The sequence below is a fragment of the Marmota monax genome, unplaced genomic scaffold (assembly GCF_021218885.2).
Source record: "Marmota monax isolate L192 unplaced genomic scaffold, Marmota_monax_Labrador192_F-V1.1 WCK01_AAM20220418_F8-fsc00059, whole genome shotgun sequence".
NCBI lineage: Eukaryota > Metazoa > Chordata > Mammalia > Rodentia > Sciuridae > Marmota > Marmota monax.
The window spans coordinates 9,104,217-9,122,665 of NW_026693595.1; the positions used below are offsets into that span (position 1 = coordinate 9,104,217).

The window sequence follows — 18,449 nt, forward strand, 5'->3', positions numbered from 1 at the left end:
GAGGAAGAGAAACAGAGACAGAGCCAATCCAGAGAATTTTCCATTGACCTGTTTCACCAAGATCCAGGGCAAAAACAGCTTTCCCTCAACAAAATGCAAAGCAGATAGAATTTATCACTAGTGCCTTGTAAAATAGCTTTCCCTCCCCATGGGTTCTTCAAATCTGTAGACGTGTGTGCATATGTACCTTGCTTTCTCCTATTTTCTTTCCAATGTGGAAATACCAACAACAGACAGACACCTTTCTAAGCACTTCGTAAGTATTAACTTAGTCTTCCTAAAAACTCTCAGAGGTAGGCATTATTATTATCCTTTTTCCCTTTTACAGATGAAGACACTGAATCACAGAGTGATTAAATAACTCTCCTAAGGTCTCTTAACTGAGGGTCAAAATTAAGCATTCAGTTAATATGCCATGTACTGCCTCATCAATAAAATGATGCATTTTTTTCTGATAGTGAAAGTAATGCCTATTGTGTGTTAAAAAAAAAAAAATCAGAGGGGCTGGAGGCATAACTCAGTGGTAGTGAACTTGCCTAGCATGTGAGAGGCCCTGAGTTTGATTCCCAGTAGTTCTCACACACACACACACAAATCAGATAATACCTTTTACTTAGTATTACATTGTCATATTTCATCCATGCTGCAGCATATATCACTACTATACTCCTTTTATGGCTGAATAATATTTCATTATATAGATATACCAAATTTTCTTTGTTTATTCATCCATTTATAGACATTTGGATTGTTTCATTTTTCTGGGGTAAATACAGAGGAGTGGAATTGTTGGGTCATTTGGTATGTATTTCAAAATGACTGTATAATTTTACAATCCCATCAATAATCTATGAACATTCAAGTTTCTCTACATTCTAGCCAATATTTGCCATTGTATATTTGAATAATGATATTCCAATGGTTTTTAAATATATATTTTAAATTCTATATGAACACAATGTCTATTTATTTTTATGCAATGCTGAGGATAGAACCCAGTGCCTTACATGCTAGGCAAGCGCATAACCACTTAGCTACAACTCCAGCCCCATCGCAATGGTTTTGATTTGCATTTCTCTAATAACTAATAGTATTGACCATCTTTCTAATTGTTTATTGGCCATTCAAGCCTTTTCTTTGGTGAAATAGGCACTTTTTTGGTTATTTTTGTTTGTGTGTGGTGTTGGGGATCCAACCCAGGGCTTTGTCCATGCTGAGTAGATACTCATCACTCAACTATATCCCCAGTTCCTGATTTTAAATTATTGAATTAAAATAGTTTTTTAAAATATATTCTGGGTACAGTTCTTTATCATATATAACTTCTAAATATTTTCTCACAGACTATGGCTTTTCACTTTTTAAATTGTGGCTTTTGAAGCATGTTTTAAATTTTGTTGAAGTTCATTTTTTTTTTTTTTGTATTGTGCTTTTGGTCTCATATCTAAGAATTTTTATTTAAGACATATTTTAAAACTGGCTTCTTCCCCCACTAATCAGTATGTCTTGGGCATATTTCTAAGTCATTCAGTACAGATCTGCATGATCATATTTGGACTTTGGTTTCTGGAAAGAGGAAAAAGGAGATAACAAGGTGAGGCTATTAAAAATGTCCAGTAGGAATCTATTTATTTTGGGGGGTCTTCCTACTTCCTTTACGGATCATCTCCTGTCTGGTGCCTCCTCTGTGCCTTGTAAATAAAAACTTCACTTGGCTATTAATTTCATTACTTCATTTTATGTTTTAATACCTTGGTCACATGTTCTTAGCACCACATTTTCTATAGGTTTAAATCCTTCCATCACAGATTCTGTTTATAAGAAATGTATTTTTCCTCATGATCTGGGATGTGACAGCTGTTGCTTCCTGCATCTACTTTATTGTCTAAAGCTAGACTGGGCCTTGGGAAAGATTCAACTTCAGCTCAGGTACTAAAGCGTAGATTAAAAAAAATAATGGATAATGGCAATTGGCTTATGTGTTTTAATAGAAGACTTTAAGGGAGAAGGATGTCCCTGAATAAAACGTTGGTTATCATCTAAGAGGTTCCAACATGGGTGTATGGTTGTATCTTGATCCCTGTCAGGAGTAGAGCTTCACTGACTTCATGGTCAGGGTGCGTGGCATTGTGTAAAGCTGGAAGGAAATAATTTTCAGAGAGCTAACACTAATGGAGAAAATGCACTCTGAGGATTGTGTAGGAGGCCTCAGAATTAGAATGGGAGAAAGGCAAGTGAAGGGACTTCAGATCTCAGTGCTGAACATTCCCAACTGTGGACAGAAATGGCCACTGAACAACCCTTTCAATTGAGAAGCTAAGTGAGGTGGCTATGCTCCTTTTGAGAACTACTCCCCTGAGGCTGTGGCCCAGAATATTCAAGGCAAGTACTAACTGGTGAAAAGCAAGGAAAGTGGGAGAGGGGTGTAAATTAGCCCCAAGCACAATTGTCAATACAAGGTTAGAAAAGTGGTGATGAACAAAGGGGCTGTACCAGGTCAACAAAGAGCTGTTCCAAGCTGGTAGAATGGGAGGCTAAGAAATGCAGAGATGAGTCAAAGTGCTTTAAGACTAGCCTAAGGTCTTCAACTTTTGTTTTTCAGGTGGAAAACAATAGCTAGGCACTGAAGGGGCCTGGGGCTGTGTACTTAGAATACCTCAGAAGAAAGAGAAATGGAGAGATCTGTTGGAAGCTACTGCAGATTGAGACTCTAGATGAAGGGCTGGTCACATGGATGTATGGGAAGAACTGATCAGCAGGCCCAGGGATGGATTAGCTGTGCAAGTGCAGAGGAGACAAATGTGGCAGGAGATAGGGGATGGGGAGTTCATGGTGGGAACTCGGGAAAGGTAAGATCACGGAGTTTTTAAAAAATGTACACTTAAACACATAAAACGTGCAGATCTTAAATGTAGAATGAGTTTTGATAAAGGTGTACATGTGTGTAATCCTCCCACCCCCATTCAGAGTCCAAATGAAGCTGCCTCAAATGCAAGAAGTGAGAAGAAACTAGGGCTGGAACTATGTAGACTGGAAAAGTTATCTGGGGCCAGGAGGTAGAAATCTTGGGAACAGATGAAAACAGGGGATAAATGGAGAAGAGCTCCAACTTTTAAAGTTTTGGGCGCACTTCAACCCCAAGTGAAGGTCTTATCTGCTGACATAAATGTAGAGATCTCTTCTCTCAGACTTTCAACCTTATTATCAAGGGAGAAATAAACCACTTTCTGAGTTTGCTGCTGCCAAGGTCTCCTCTATTGAACCTGAAGAATGGTTCTCACTGGGGGGAGGGGAAAGGGGGAAGGGAGCTAGACGACCCGACAGGTTTAGGCACCTCCTCCAAGTAGCACGCTGGACTCCACTCCTGACCTGGGAGGCTAGCTTCCTCCGTGCAGCGAGCTCTGTCTGGCAGCCTGGCCCCCGGTACCCCAGAGAGCTATGAGGTCATGCTCTGCACCTCAGTGCGATTGCAGCATCCCTGCAGCAGCGCCCTGGTTGCGTGCAGCTGGTGTGCAAGCTTGCACTCAGCCGGAGCGCAGTGGCTGGAGTTGGGGGACAATGGGCGTGGCTGAGCTCCCTCGCGCCCTCTCCCGCCTCTGCAATCCCGGGAACATTCTGAAAAGTATCCAAAAGTTCTATGCCGCGCGCCAAAAGAAAAAAAAAAGGGCACAACCCCCCACCACTCCCGGCGCTGCGTGTCCCGACCTCGCCACTCGGGCTGCACCTCCGGCTGCTGCATACACGCCTCCTGCACCTCCTCTCCTAGAGCCTAGCCGTCTGTTGGGTGCTTCCTTGCAGCCGTCTTCGGGCGTGAGAGGCGGTGTGAGTCCTTTTGCCGCTCCTTGGGGCAACATGCCCAACGACGACGCGTTCAACAAGCCCTCCGCACCGTCCGAGACCCCGCACGCCCCCGGGGTAGCGCCTCAGGGCAAGTCCGGGGGCTTCGGGAAAGCTTCTGGGGCGCTGATGGGCGCTGGTGGCGGATCAGGCGCCGGGGACAGCGATAGCGGCTCCGGCTCTGGGGCGTCGGGCCTGGGCGCCTCAAGCAAGAAGTCCCCGAGGCTGCCCAAGTGCGCTCGGTGCAGGAACCACGGCTACGCTTCGCCGCTCAAGGGCCACAAACGCTTCTGCATGTGGCGGGATTGCCAGTGCAAAAAGTGCAATCTGATCGCCGAGAGACAGCGCGTGATGGCCGCGCAGGTGGGTGCGGGTGTCCGGAAAGGGGGTTCAGTTCTGAGCGTCAGGGATAAAGTCCTTCGACGAGGCCGGAGTTAAGCCGGGCCCGGGATCGGGAATGATCCGGCTAGTAGCGCCGACGTTCGCGGCGCGCCGGGGACGCGGGACTCCCAGCCAGGGCCGAAGCCACTCTGGGTAGGCGGGAACGAGTCCCAGTTCCCGCCTGCGGAGATGCGGGGTTCACCCTGCTTTTAAGATCACCCCAATCCTGCACCAGAGTTGCGGGGCTCGCTGCAGCGGCGGGGCCCCCAAATCTCCATCCCTGCCCTCCAAGCAGAGTTGAGTTTGTTCCGCTAGGGATTCTCCACGATCTCCGGACCCGCGCTTCAGCTCAGTTGCGGGGTTCGCTCCGCAATGTGGGGGCGGCTGGGATCTCCAGCCTCGCTCTCAGAGCCGATCGCCGAGGGGTTCGCTTGGCTGGGCAGTCCCGGCGATCGCCACCGAGCACAGAGTTGCGGGGTTCGCTCTCCTCGAGGGTCCCAGGGACTACTCCCCACTGAGTTGGGCTTAAATCAAGTAGGGTCCTTTGGAGCGCCGCGAAGGACGCTTTGTAGGGGCCAGGGGAGACCCTTGAGTAGCTGCGGAACGCGACGCCGCGTTTTTTTTTTTTTTTGGAAAAGTCCCTGTGATGGACGCCGCGCGGCGTGGTCTCCTGCTCTTGATGCACTTGGCGTCTTCGCCCCCGGCGGCTCCGGGCCGATCGCCTCAGCCATTTTGAGCACCGTGGAAATGCTAGTATTTTAAAATTCGCTGTCTGGCCCCAAGTTATGTAAATGTTTTGACTATATTTAAGAATTAAAAAAAAAACTGCCTGGGTTTGAAGCCAGCCGTTAGTTTTTATTTTTAATTTTTAATGGCTTCAACAGTACGCTAGTAATTTAGCATGTTAACGAAAGTTCACGTCTTTGGTTTCCTAAAAGGTTTTTAAAAGGTAATAATACACATTCTTTCCAGCTAAAAGTTGTTTCATCTTTTAAAGATAGATTATTTAAAATGAAATGATACCAAAAAAGTGTTTTCCAGTGGTGTGCTGCTTTTGATTAGAAATGTGTAAAATAGTTTTAAAAAAACATAACTGCACAAATGCTTAAAGATCGTTTACTTTCTACGTGCATCAGAGTTTTAAACACAGGGAAATTAAAACATTTACAATTACAAGAGTTTTGTCTTCAGATATTATAAGGGTAGTTAATGAAAATATAGGTAGTTTCTTCATAGAATTTAATTCAATCTGTAGTGAATTGTAATGCTGGATGTAACAATAAGGTGCATCACAATGAGATTTAAAAAACATCCAAATATACTTGTAGGCAGGAAAGTATTCCGGGCATTTGGTCATTGGCTTAAATATTTAACGTGGAGCAATCAATACTCGAGGGATTTTTCCTCATAATGTAATAAAAATATACGAGTAGGGGCATTAATTTTGAAAACCCTTTTTAGAGGGACTAATTTTGAGGAGACAGCTGAATTAACAACAAAAACGACTCAAGATTACTTTTAGAATATGAAACTTCAGGATTTTTTGTACCAGAGGATTTGTGTTATGCTAGATGAGCCCTTAAAAAATCTATATAGCAATTACTTTCTAGTTATTCTAAAATAGTTTGAAATTGATATTAGATGAATGAAACAACTGCATTTGCAATCCATTGCCAGCCCCTTTCCTGTGTAATAATATTCACTAACAAACCTTGGAGAAGATCTTTGTAAGGGCATCCTTAGTTTGTGGACTAAATAAGCTGTGCCTTTTGGGTATGCATGAGGTTTGTGTAAATCAAGGTACAAGTATGTATTAATATTTTAGAGGTTTGCAGGGTTTTAAAAAAACTTACTTCTGGGCAGTTATTGATAATGCTGTTTCCAAGCCCTTGGTTAATAGCAGAAAATCCAAGATATATGCTTAAATAATTATCCAAGGTTTAGTTTTCTAAGGTGAAGACTCTTGGTTATGAGTGAAATTTACTTCCACATGAATCAGCTAACTTTGGACTATATAGTTTTCCTAAGCCAATACATAGATTGTAGCTGGATTTCTGATTTACCATTTTGATTTTACCTTTTCTCTTGTCTTTGAGCCTTTAACGTGTAGGGTGCTTCATTTTTCTCCTTTCATGACCGCCAAGAGTCAAGTTCAATAGAAAGTCTCTTTTTGTTACAGGTAGTAAACAAAAATACAACTTGTTTTAAGCCTCCCCCCAATTTTTAACAATGTTATTAAAAAGATTATAAACATAAGAAGCCCCTTGAAGTGTTTCCTAAGTATGTCAGATTCTTACCTGTCTCAATTCTGTCTCTCTTTCCCTGCCTAGACACCGCCCCCACAAACCTGTCCTCTCCCTTGCTCCCCACCTCCCACCTCTTCTTCCAGGGACTTCCAACACCAGATTCCAGCCTCCTTGCTCTTCCTTGCTTCTCCACATGCTCCCTCATCCCCAGGGAACAGGGTTTTGTGGGGTTTCATTTCCTAGCTGCTCTGTTCCATATTATTCTTATCCCTTTTTCCTTCCCTGTGTGAGTGCTACTCATTCCATGGTTCAGGTCTCTGCTGCGTTTCTACGCAGGCTGATTCTTACATTTTTGCTGTAGATTGGTGTTTGCTTCTCGTCCTATTTTGTAGTCGATGCTTACTTGCTTCTTGTTTCTCCTTTTAAATGGGGAGGAATCTGTGATCTAATGTAAGCTTACTGGTCACTGTTTCCAGTACAGTGGTCTTTTACATATTTGTAGGGTGAAGGAGTCCAGGTCTTCCTAATCCATCAGTGTGTTTTCCTACTCTTGAGATTGAACTCCCCTCTTTGGATGAGTTTTTCCTGATAGTTTGCACACTCATGTGTTTTGGGGACATCTACTCTGGGCTAGATAACCCTGTCTTTATATCATTTTTCAACTTTGGCTGCACATCCTAGTTACCTGGACAGCCAGGTAAGAGAAATGAGAAACCTCTTTATGTTCAGAGCCTATCCATGGAACTGGTGATTCTAGAGTGCTGGAGAATGATTTACTGTCCTGTGCTTCCAGGTGGCTCTGAGAAGGCAGCAGGCGCAGGAGGAGGAACTGGGTATCAGCCACCCCATCCCGCTGCCCAGTGCAGCTGAGCTGCTTGTCAAGAGAGAGAACAACGGTGGCAACCAATGTCTCATGAATGAGAACAGCAGCTCTTCACAGCCACCAGCAGCCAGTACACCCACAACAGCGGCCTCAGGTAACCTGGGGCGGGGGGGGGGGGGGGGGCTGGGGTTCACATTGAGGTCTGGCATGAGGAAGAAGTGCTGTGGCCATAAAAACAGACTCAGGACCCTCCTGGGTCACCTATAACATTTACAGCTTGGAGGAGTTTTGTAAGGAATTCTCCCTCTGCTTTTGTCTGCCTCACAAGGGGATGGCCATGGCTTCTAGAAGTGAAGGTTCAGCAACTTTACTTTCCTGTTGATAGTTAATAGTCACAATTACATAGTGTCAGGGGGGAGTGAGATTGTTCATGTTTCATATTGGTCCACCCCTCTGTTTGGGGGTCTAGTTGGGTAGGTGCTAAAGATCTTCGTTTCTTAGAACTGGAAGTTTATTTCGTCAGCAAGGGCAGCATCCCTTTGGGAAAAGTGTCTGAAAAGGCCAAAGCCTAAGTGTCAGATGTGGATGAACCTGAGAAGGAACAGGGAAAGTGTGTCATGCAGGCTCCCATGTGCTAAGCACTGTGCTAGGGGCTTCATATGTGCCAGTTTGGTCTTCCTTCCTCCCAGAGTCATTCTCTTAAGTAGGAGGTAGTAGTCCTTTTTAACTTCATGAAGACAGAGGTGTAGGAGGTTAAGTTCATGGTCAAGATGACTGAACTAGAAAGCATATGAATCAGTCCATCTATCTCCCAAGCTCAGTGTGCTTGGTATACTGGGTCTCCAAATTGCTTCAGGAACCTCAGTGGTCTGGAGTTCACCGTTCACTATGGAAGCCTCCAGCCATAGGTAATTATTTAATAAATAAATTATTAAGAAATAAAAAGAAAACATTTGGTTTCTCCTATGATCCACATTTTGAGTGTTCACTAGTCACATATAGCTAAGAGCTGCCATATTGGATGATGCATTTCTGTTTCTCAGAAAGTTTCATTTGATGGTGCTGGTCTAGAATGCAGAGAAGCTCTAAGAAATCCACCAAAGATCTGTGGAATTTTGGAGTTTATGGCAGTTAAATACAGTAATCCCCCCTTATCTGTGGGGCATAGGTTTAAAGACCCAAGTGAATTTCTGAAACTTAGGGTAGTACTGAACCCTACATGTATATGTAAATGTGTATATTTGGAATAAACATTTTTGTCCTATATATTCATACCTGTGGAAAAGTTTAGTTTATAAATTAGGTTCTATACAATTAATAATATCTAATAATAAAATAAGGCAATTATAACAATGAAAATTATTTAAAACTTGAGAATCATTTGCTTATTCAATTTTCCATTGAATGTTTCTGGATCATAGTTGACCTCAGATAACTGAAATAGCAGAAAGTGAAACTCTGGGTAAGTGGGACTAATGTATATGTGCTGAGATTGTCTTTAGGCTCTACCACGGTTTCCTGAAATATGGCCTTGCCATGTAGTACCATCTTTGCTAAGCTTGTACGAGTTACTCAGTTTGCTGTGCTTAACCACTAGACTAAAGTTGCTCAGCTGCATATCTAAAATTAGTGAAATTTTGGAACAAGTCACTTAAGCTCTGTGGGCAGTTTGTTTCTGGTTCTCAAAAATGAGGGAGAGGGTTCTTAAAGATTGCATGAGTCTTTGCCATTGTAGGGAGGAGAAATGCACAACAGGGAAACCAGGTAGGTGTGTCTGTCTCTGTGTTACTGGAGCTACAGGTTCTGTAATGAACAAAGGACAAGGTAAAGATGCTCCTTGACTTATGTCCTGATAAATCCAACATAAATAGAACAATTCCTAAATCAAATGCATTTAATACACTCAACCTACTGAACATCATAGCTTAGTAACATAGTACTGTGTGCAGTACCAGTTGTTTATTACTCTTGGGTCCTATGGCTGTCTGGGAGCTGCTTTTCCTGTGCAAAATTGAGAGGATCATATCCCATATTGCTAGCTTGGGAAAAGATCAAAATATAGTTTCTACTGTCCCCCGCCGCCCCCAGCATTGGGGATTGAGTGCAGGGCCTCATGCATGCTAGGCAAGTTCTCTGCCACTGAGCTATGTCCCAGCCCTTATGGTTTTTACCAAAAGTGTATAACCTTTGCACTGGCTTTTGCACCATTGTAATGTCAAAAGATTGTAAAAAATTGAACCAGTATTGTGTTTTTCTTTTTGGGCTGGTTGTTCATAGTGTATACTTAGAACAGTTTCCAAACTTTGCTTTCCATAGGGCAAAACAGGTTCTGGCAGACAGTTTCAGAGTGGCAATGGGAGGAAAAGTAACAGAGAGGAGCCACAGGGTAGAAGGATTTAGGGGTCAGGATCAAGGAGGATGCACCCAGATCCCTTGCTTGTCTCTGGAGTAACATACCTTGTAGTACCTGAACTCTTGGTCAGTACTCAAAGGCAAGGGGAATGTTGGACCTAATATGTGTTCTGCTCTTTTGCTTGGGCATAGGTGGGTACTCATGGCTCTGGGAGGCTGTGCCTCCCAAAGGAAGGTGGGTGCCCCACTAGACAGCTCATCTCTGGGGCACGATGGTCATCCTTTGCAGGATTTCTATCAAACCTTTGGAGTTGGAATTAATAATTAATATGGACTGAGGATGTGAGTGAGAGGGATGTGGAGAAATTAGTAGAATACCAATTACAGAGAGAAAGAGGGAGAAGGAGAGTGAGATTGTGAAAATGGGAGAGGCAGACAGAAGATGGTCCTACAGCTTTTAGGTGGCTAATGGAGACAAGTTTCTTAGATAACTTGGCACTAACAAGAATAAAGCTTACTTTAAGTTTTTCCAAGATTGCATGTATTTGAAGTAACATTTAACTATTGCAAAGTAAAGGGCAAACATTTGTAGTAGAGTCCAGAACCTATTTAAGGAAAGAACATTGCTTTTCCAGCACCAGTCTTGAGTTTCACCTCTGTCATCCTAGGATTACTTGCTACATGTCCAGGCTTTTGTGTGTAGTTTTTCTTTCCATATACGTATGTGTATGTATGTACATATACATATAATATATATATACATACATACACACATATGTGTACAGATTAATAATATTTACCTGTTTATAATGGGAGTGTGTTTGCACCCTTTGTCATTAGCTTTGTAACATTTAATGCAGCTTGGAATTTTTAAAAAATATTTTTTTATTTGTCAATGGACTTTTATTTTACTTATTTATGTGTGGTGCTGAGAATCAAACCCAGTGCCTCACACATGCTAGGTGAAGCTCTGCCACGGAGCTACAATCCCAGCTCCAGTTGGCATTATTGACGGCCTAGAATTCTTTTATGTAGATGTGGAAGGCCAGGGTTTGAAATGATATAGTGAGAGTTGAAAGTTGTAGGAGTTGTCATGGAATAGTAAGACCTACTGACCTGGCTCACCTGGGTGCAGTTGCTAACCTCCTTCCTACCCCTGCTCCCTAGGGTCTGTTAGGCCAGTTGCTTGGTGAAATTGAGTAGATTTTTATGTCCTTGAAGTTTCTTAGTTATCTCCTTTTGGCTCCTTAAAGTGCCAAAAGTGAGAGTAAAAAATGCTCAAGAATTACTGCAGAGATTATTGGCTGAATTCTAAGGACACTTCAAAGTAAATTGGATTTACCAAGCTGTGATTCATTTTTTGGAGAACTAAACCTTATAAATAGGATAATGCACATTAGAAGACAGTCCTTAGTCAAAGGCTGGCTAACAATGACCAAAGGATTTATTGGATATCCTCGAAGATGGGTATAAGAGACTTTTGTTGTTGTTTTCTTCTATGATTGTGGATGTAATTGTGGGGAAAAAAATAGCCCTTTGAAGAAATTGTTTTGTTGCTGATTCTTATACTAGTAGGATTAGATGTTAGCAGGTATGTTATTGATTAGAAAAGTGTCTTCCTGGTCATTTGTGGGGCACAGAGCAAAAAAAGATGAACATTTTTGACTATAAAGGACCATGAATTAATTAGCAATCTCAGCATTTTCTGTGTGCCTTCAGTTTAAATATTAGCATAAAGTATACTTTTTTTTATTTCAAGTTATCAGCTTTTGAAAAAAATTGGGCCTTCTTTCTTTGTAAATTTGGGCTCGTTTATTTTACATTTTACTTTTCCTTCAACCTCCTGTGCACACATAGAACACTGTTCTACCCAGTATGTTCCCTGAGGTCTGCATAGTTTTTCATCTCCTTTTCTGTACAGAAACTGTCAAATGAAGGGCTGTATTGTAGAGAACTTGGTTCTGCATGCATGTCCTTTGTGAGGACCTGAATGTTATCTCTTGGACCCTCCCTTCTGGAGCACCCTGGACTTGCATCCACACGCACATCCACCCTCCCCCAGATCAAGCCACCTCCTACCGTCTGGGGTTTTCCTTGGCAGCTTCAGCCTTTCCTGGAGCCCATGGCCCTATTTCCCTCCCCTTCCCCTGTTGGAAGGGTAGCACTGGTCTGTGCCTAATAGTGGAGGGGCCCCTCCTCCATCTTCTTCAGCAGGAATTCACTTCAAGAGAGCGCAGGCCAGAAGAGGAGCATATTTCTTTGTGGGTCTTGAGAGATTAAATATTTTACAGACATGAAAAGTTTTTCCTAGTCATTTTTGGGGCACAGAGGAAAAAAAAGATGAACATTTTTGGCTATAAAGGACCATGAATTAATAGCAATCTCAGCATTTTCTCTGTGGCTTTATCTTTTAAAATATTAGCATAAAGTATACTTTCTTATTTCAAAATTCCAGTTTGAAAATGCAAGAATGTCCCTGGGGTTTTTGTTTGTTTGTTTTTGGTATTGAGGGTTGAACCCAGGGGTACTTTACCACTGAGCCACATCCCCAGTCCTTTTTATTTTTTATTTTGAAATAGAGTTTTGCTAAGTTGCTGAAGCTGGCCTCAAATTTGTGATCCTCCTGCCTCAGCCTCCTGAGTTGCTGGAATTACAAGTGTGTGCCTTGTGTGGTTTTTGTCAGTGAGAGATGGGACTGATGAATAACAACTGAATATACTGAATTTAAATTTTTAGAAGAATAGACTATTTTTTAGAGCAGTTTTAGGTTGTTTACAGCACAATTGAAGGAAAGGTACAGAGATTTCCCATGTGTCCCCTGCCCCCACACATATGTGGCCTCCCCCGTTACCATCTAAATCCCCCATCAGAATAGTGCCAGTGTTACAAAGAAACCTGCATTGTCATATATCCCCCAGAGTTGGGTGCACAATGGGGTTCACTCTTGGTGTTGTCCTTTCTGTGGGTGTGGACAACATCTTTATGATATCAGACAGCATATTTCCACTGCCCTAAACCTACTCTTTGGGGTTATTTGAATTTAATATAACATTTAAATTTTTATTTTTGCAGTTTTCTAACATCACAAAGAAGGAAGCATTTCACTCAAATGAATGATAAAAACATTTTACACACAATGGATTAGGATTTTATTTTTGAAAGATTCTGACCACTTATGTGAGATAGTCTCCCTTTGATTTAAGCCAGCTCTCCATTGCAGGCAGAATAAGAATTGATGCTAGGTTAAAAAAGTCTTCAGATCAAAAGCATCCTCATGCTTTCAGAGTCAAAGAAGTTGCCAGCAGATTGTCTTAACCCAAACATAAACTGAAGCAACAGTTGGAAGTTTGAAAGAAAGAAAATGCTAGATGGTAGCGATCATTTTGATAGCTTGCTGTTTTAAATACTGTTTTAGACCATTTTGTTTATTTCAAGGGAAGTCTGCTTATACTTGTCAAATACAGCAGTTCAGTTGGTCTGATAGAAACTCTGTGTGGATAGTATTTCAGTTTAGCAATTATAACAACAAAGTACACAGAAAATAGCCTAACCAGATTACATGTGGCTAGAAAGGAAATTTAGCTAGAGCCTTAAAAAACAGAGAGAATTTAAAGTCACAAGTTTCAAAACACCATATATAAAACACATAAAACCATTTGATGGGGTTACATCTATATCTCCCTTGTGAAAATAAGCTGGAGAGCATGGATGGCCTTTTACTTATCACTTTGTTCATCTATGATAGAGTAAACTACCGGCTTTATAGTTGATGGTCAGTAAACCTTTGCTGAATGAATGATACATGATGTTGAATGAATACATGAGTCGTTTTAAAACACTTGAGTTTTCACGAACCCACATACAGATGTCAGAGAGAAAAATCTTTGATGTTCAGTGTGCTTTTTGTGTATTTTTAAAATAGTTAAAAATTCAAATTAATTTCTTAACAGGTTAAGGTATATTTCCTATACTGTATAATTCATTTGTTTAAAAATCTATGATTCAATTTTTGAGTTTGTATGAAGTTCTTGGGTTTGAACTCAGAGATGATCTATCGCTGAGCTACATCCACAGGCCTTTTAATTTTGAGATGGGTCTCATGGAGTTGCTCAGGCTGGTCTTGGACTTGGCAGTCCTTCTGCCTCAGCCTCCCGAGTTGCTGAGACGATGCCACCATGTTGGGCTATAATTTATTGTTTTTTTTTGGTAAATTCACAGTGTTGTTCAACAATCAACAGAATTTAATTTTGGAAAATTTTGTCTCCTTTTCTAAAAGAAACTGCCCTTTTGTGATCATTCTCTACCTGCACCCTACCCAAGCTCTCAGTGTCCACTAATATATTTCCATCTCTACAGATTTGCATGTTCTGGACATTTCATTGTCATAGTTGAGACATTTCACATAAATAAAATAAGCTGTGTGACCTTTTGTGTCTGGCTTCCTTGACTTAGCCTGATTTTTTCAAGGTTTATCTATGTTGTAGCATGTCATTATTATTTTTTTATTACTCCATTTTATTAGCAATTAATGTTTCATGTATGGGTATGCTACATTTTATTTTTCTGTTCATCAGTTGATGGACATGTGGGTTGCTTATAATTTTTGGTCATCATGAGTAATGCTATTGTGAACATTTGTGTACAATTTTTTTTGTATAAATGTACGTTTGTTTTTCTCCTGAGTGTGTATCAGAGGGTGGAATTGCTGATCTTATGGTAACTGTATGTGTAATATTTTGAGGAATTACTAGACTGTTTTCCCAAGAGGCTGTACTGTTTAACATCCCCACTAGCAATATATGAAAGATCCAGAAAATTCACACTTAAGCTTTTTTGGTGGTGGGGGCGGGGCAGGTACTGGGAATTGAACCCATGGGTGCTTAACCACTGGGCCCCATAGTTTTTGTGTATTATTTAGAGATGGAATCTCAGTGAGTTGAGAACTACCGGCATGAATCACTGCTCTCTGCTACACTTAAGCTTTTTAAAACTTTTTCAGTTGTAGGTGGACACCATACCCTTATTTATTTTATGTGATGCTGCAGATCAAACCCAGTGCCTCACATGTGCTAGGCAAGCATCTCACCACTGAGCCACGACTCCAGCTCCCACATTTAAACTTTTTTAAATTGAAAGGAAAGATCCCTTCATTCTGGCAAGTATAATAGATAGTTCAAAGCAGTGTGAGTCTCTCTGATGAGAAGATCAGATCATGAAGGAGTCTTCAGGTTTGCATTTTATTATCACTAGAACTATGTTAATGTTCAGTCTCTGTAGAAATTTCTCCATTTACTTCATTGTCACAGTTTGTAGTGAAAACAAAAGTGAGGAAGCCAACAATTCATAGAGGAACCAGGGATGGTCTTTCCCTGTGCATGGCTGGCCGATAGAAATACTGATATCTTTTTAGAAAGGACTGAAGCATCTTTTCAGGTCTTAGGTGATCTGTATTTCCTCAAAATGAGGGTGCAGGAATTCTATTACCCTAGACACTTGGCTAGGATAATTTTTATTTTTGATTTTCTGAAAATGGAAGACCATGGTCACCTTTCTGTAGAGTGGAAGAAAATCCTGAGAGTTTGTGAAAATAGACAGTTGTCCTACCTGGCACCCCTAGTAGTTTACATTAACTCTTAGAACTTCCTGCCAATGGCTGGTCATAGTTTTGGAGTATGTGGTGTCAAACTCAGGGTCTCATAAACGCTCCCAGCACTACCACTGAGCTACATCCCAGCCCACATTGGAGAGTTTATGGATGGTAACACTAGGTGCTGTCCTTGTGTGATGCAGCCTTAAATTTGTTGCCCAAGGAACCCTTTGAAATGTCAAAAAGTTCCTGTTTCCCTTGCATTCCCTAGTATGGTGCTGGAGTCCTTGACCTGTATTCCTGGTCCTGCTGGTCTCAGGATCCAGCTCCCCTCCCAGACTTCTTCTACTTTTTAGGGTTTTGTGGGTGTCTTTTTGTCCCATCTTTTGTTTTATTCACTTGTTCTTTTTTTTTTCTAGTGTGATAAAATGTACAGCATTTGAAATTTGTCACTTCATACCTTTTTAAATGTGGACCTAAGTGCGTTCATGTTGTTGAACAACCATTGCCCCCACCCATTTCTAGAACTTCCCAAACAGAATCTCTGTTGTCCTTCAACTATTAATACGTCCAATTTCCCTTTCATTAACTAACTTGATTGAAGATAGCCTTTTGTCTCAGCTTTACTTTATTTTTGTACCCGGAATTGAACTCAGGGGCCTGCAACCACTGAGCCTCATCCCCATCCCTATTTTGTATTTTATTTATAGACTCGGTCTCACTGAGCTGCTTAGCACCTCTTTCTTGCTGAGTCTGGCTTTGAACTCCTCCTGTCTCAACTTCCTGCGCTGCTGGGTTACAGGCGTGCACCACTGTGCCGGATCCAGCTTCATTTTTCTTCAAGGCTTCATGGCCTTTGAAATCATCTGTAGACTCCTGGGTGCTAAGACGGTTTCTTTTATTTCTGCCAGTATCCTTTCTCTCCTCTGCTTCTCCTCCTTCTCCCAGCCCCCAAATTTTACTCTATTGCTAACTTTTCATTTTGTTTCATAGATGGGTCTAATCTATGCCTCTGGCATAATGGAGTCTCTCTCTAGGGTCGAGGTTTGTAGGCATGGGCCAGGGCAATGTGAACTAACACCTTATGCAGGATGAATTCCATATCTTTGTCAGATGATCTGGGCTCATAGCTGCACAGTGCCCTTGAGTGTACCATGAAGCAAAGAAGAGGAGTTGGGGTTCCTGGCCCTGCCGTGGTTCTAGGTGTTATCTCACTGGAACTTGTCAGATCTTTTTTCTTTTTGTGATTTCACGAACAACTAGGCGAGGGCATGTCTGCATTTCTGTCTCAGCCTGAGGTGTCTTACTTTTCAGTTGATAAAAAAATTCAATTCTGGGGACAACCGTTTTGACTCCCTTGCGAAAATTCACATAAATGTTTATCACTGTTGCTGAAAACAATGACATTTCAAACAGAGTTTACTCTTATGTCTGTGGGCAGACTTCATAATTGCTATTTTGGTCTTATTTTATAATACCACTGGACCTGCTTTCCAGAAAAAAAATCATGTAATAGATTCTTAAAGCAGACCTGGATTATCAAAAGAAAATATTGATTCAATGTTATTGTAATGGCAAATTTTCTGATGTTTATTGGCAGTAAGAGCTCTTAGGTATTGCTTTAGTCATCCAATGTCAATTCAATTCAGTCTATGCTAACAGGTGACTTTCAATATTGATTTCTGCACCCTAACCCTTAACTCTATTCTCAAGGTTTTTTTTGGGTTTATCTAAACTATACAGAACATGCTTTAATTCAGTGAAGCTGATTGGATTCATTAGACACCAATCCATGTTTATTGAACAAAATTGAATTCATTTCTGTTGGTGAGTGCACTGTCTGAGCAAGAGTCCCTCCCCACTTCCCTTTTTTCCTTCTATTTTTTTAAAATTTGCATATTTAACAATTATTGCTGGGGGTGTAGCTCAGTGGTGAAGGGCTTGCCTAGCACACACGAGGCCTTGGGTTCTATCCCAAGCACTGAAAAAATAAAACTAACATTCATTGTGTGACTGCACTGGGCCAGGCGCTATTCTAGGTGTGTGACATATAGCAGTGAATAAAACATGCATCTTACATTTCCAGGGGGTGGAGAGAGTTGATAAGCAAGTACATCAATAAGTAAACGAGGTACTTTTAGGAAATAGTGTTATGAAGAAAAAGGAAGTGATACGAAGGATGTGACTTGAGAGGACAGCGATTGTTTTAAATAAAGAGTCAGTGAAGGAAGACTTCTGAGGAGATTAAATTGGAGCTAGTTCTGAATGATAATGAACCATTGGGGTCAGGGTCTGAGAAAAGAGCATTCCAGGCAGAAGGAGCAGCAAAGTGAGACTGCACTTAGAACAGCAGGCAGGTGGCGGGTGTCTGAGTGCTGTGAGCAGGGGTTACATCTGTGGGGGCTGCATCTTGAAGGGCCGTGTAGGCCAGGGAAGGAGTTGGGATTTTATTATGAGTGCCATGGAAAGTCACTGGAGTGTTAAAGCAGTGAGTGGCGTGACCTGATTTACTCTCTTAAAAGATCTCTCTGCTGCTGTGTGGAGTGTAGCTTGAAAAAGCCAAGTGGGAGCAGGGATTGATGTCAAGGCTGGGCTGTTGCCCATGCCAAGGGGAGAGCTGCTTTGACAGGGCTGGTGGTAGTAGAGATGGAAAGAAGGGATGGGACAGAAGGTCTGTTTTGGAGATAATTTTCGGTGCCTTTTGGTAGGTGCTGTCAGTGTCACTCCCTCCAGAGAGCTGCAACCACAGCATTTCCAGGGCTTAGGCTGTTGTTGGGGCTGTGCCAGTCTGATAGGTGAGGCCTTGTATTCAGTGTGGTTGGAGACTCAAGGCCCCCCAGAGAAGTGCACACCCAGTCCCCAGGAGGGACTTTGCAAATATGATTAAGTCTAGGATCTTGAGATTGAGAGATGACCCTGGATCTTCCAGGATCTCATGGCATGATTCTTAAGAGTAGATGTGTTAGTTTTTTTTTTTTTTTTTTTGCTGTGATATATAACTGAGAAAAACAGCTTAGAGGAGGAAACACTTATTTTGGCTTACTCTTTCAGAGTATTTAGTCCAGTCTGTTGGCTCTGTTGCTGGGGGTCTGAGTTGAGACAGAGCATCATGACGGAGGGTGTGGTAGAGCAAAGCTGCTCAGCTCATGGTAGTCAGGAAGCAGGGTGCAATGAGGAGGGCTGGATAATGAGCCAGGAACAAGAAATACTATTCCAGTACATG

At 41.8% G+C, this 18,449-nt stretch overlaps 1 protein-coding gene across 1 annotated transcript in view; it reads left to right on the top strand.

Annotated features, from left to right (window-relative positions):
- Window positions 1–3,852: 3,852 nt before the first annotated feature.
- Dmrt1 (doublesex and mab-3 related transcription factor 1) overlaps window positions 3,853–18,449 on the top strand; it is a 103,292-nt gene continuing 88,695 nt past the window's right edge. Inside the window, exons 1-2 of the mRNA XM_046459506.2 lie at window positions 3,853–4,200; window positions 7,258–7,441. Of these exons, the coding sequence (XP_046315462.1) occupies window positions 3,853–4,200; window positions 7,258–7,441 (532 nt within the window). The remainder of the gene's footprint in view (window positions 4,201–7,257; window positions 7,442–18,449) is intronic.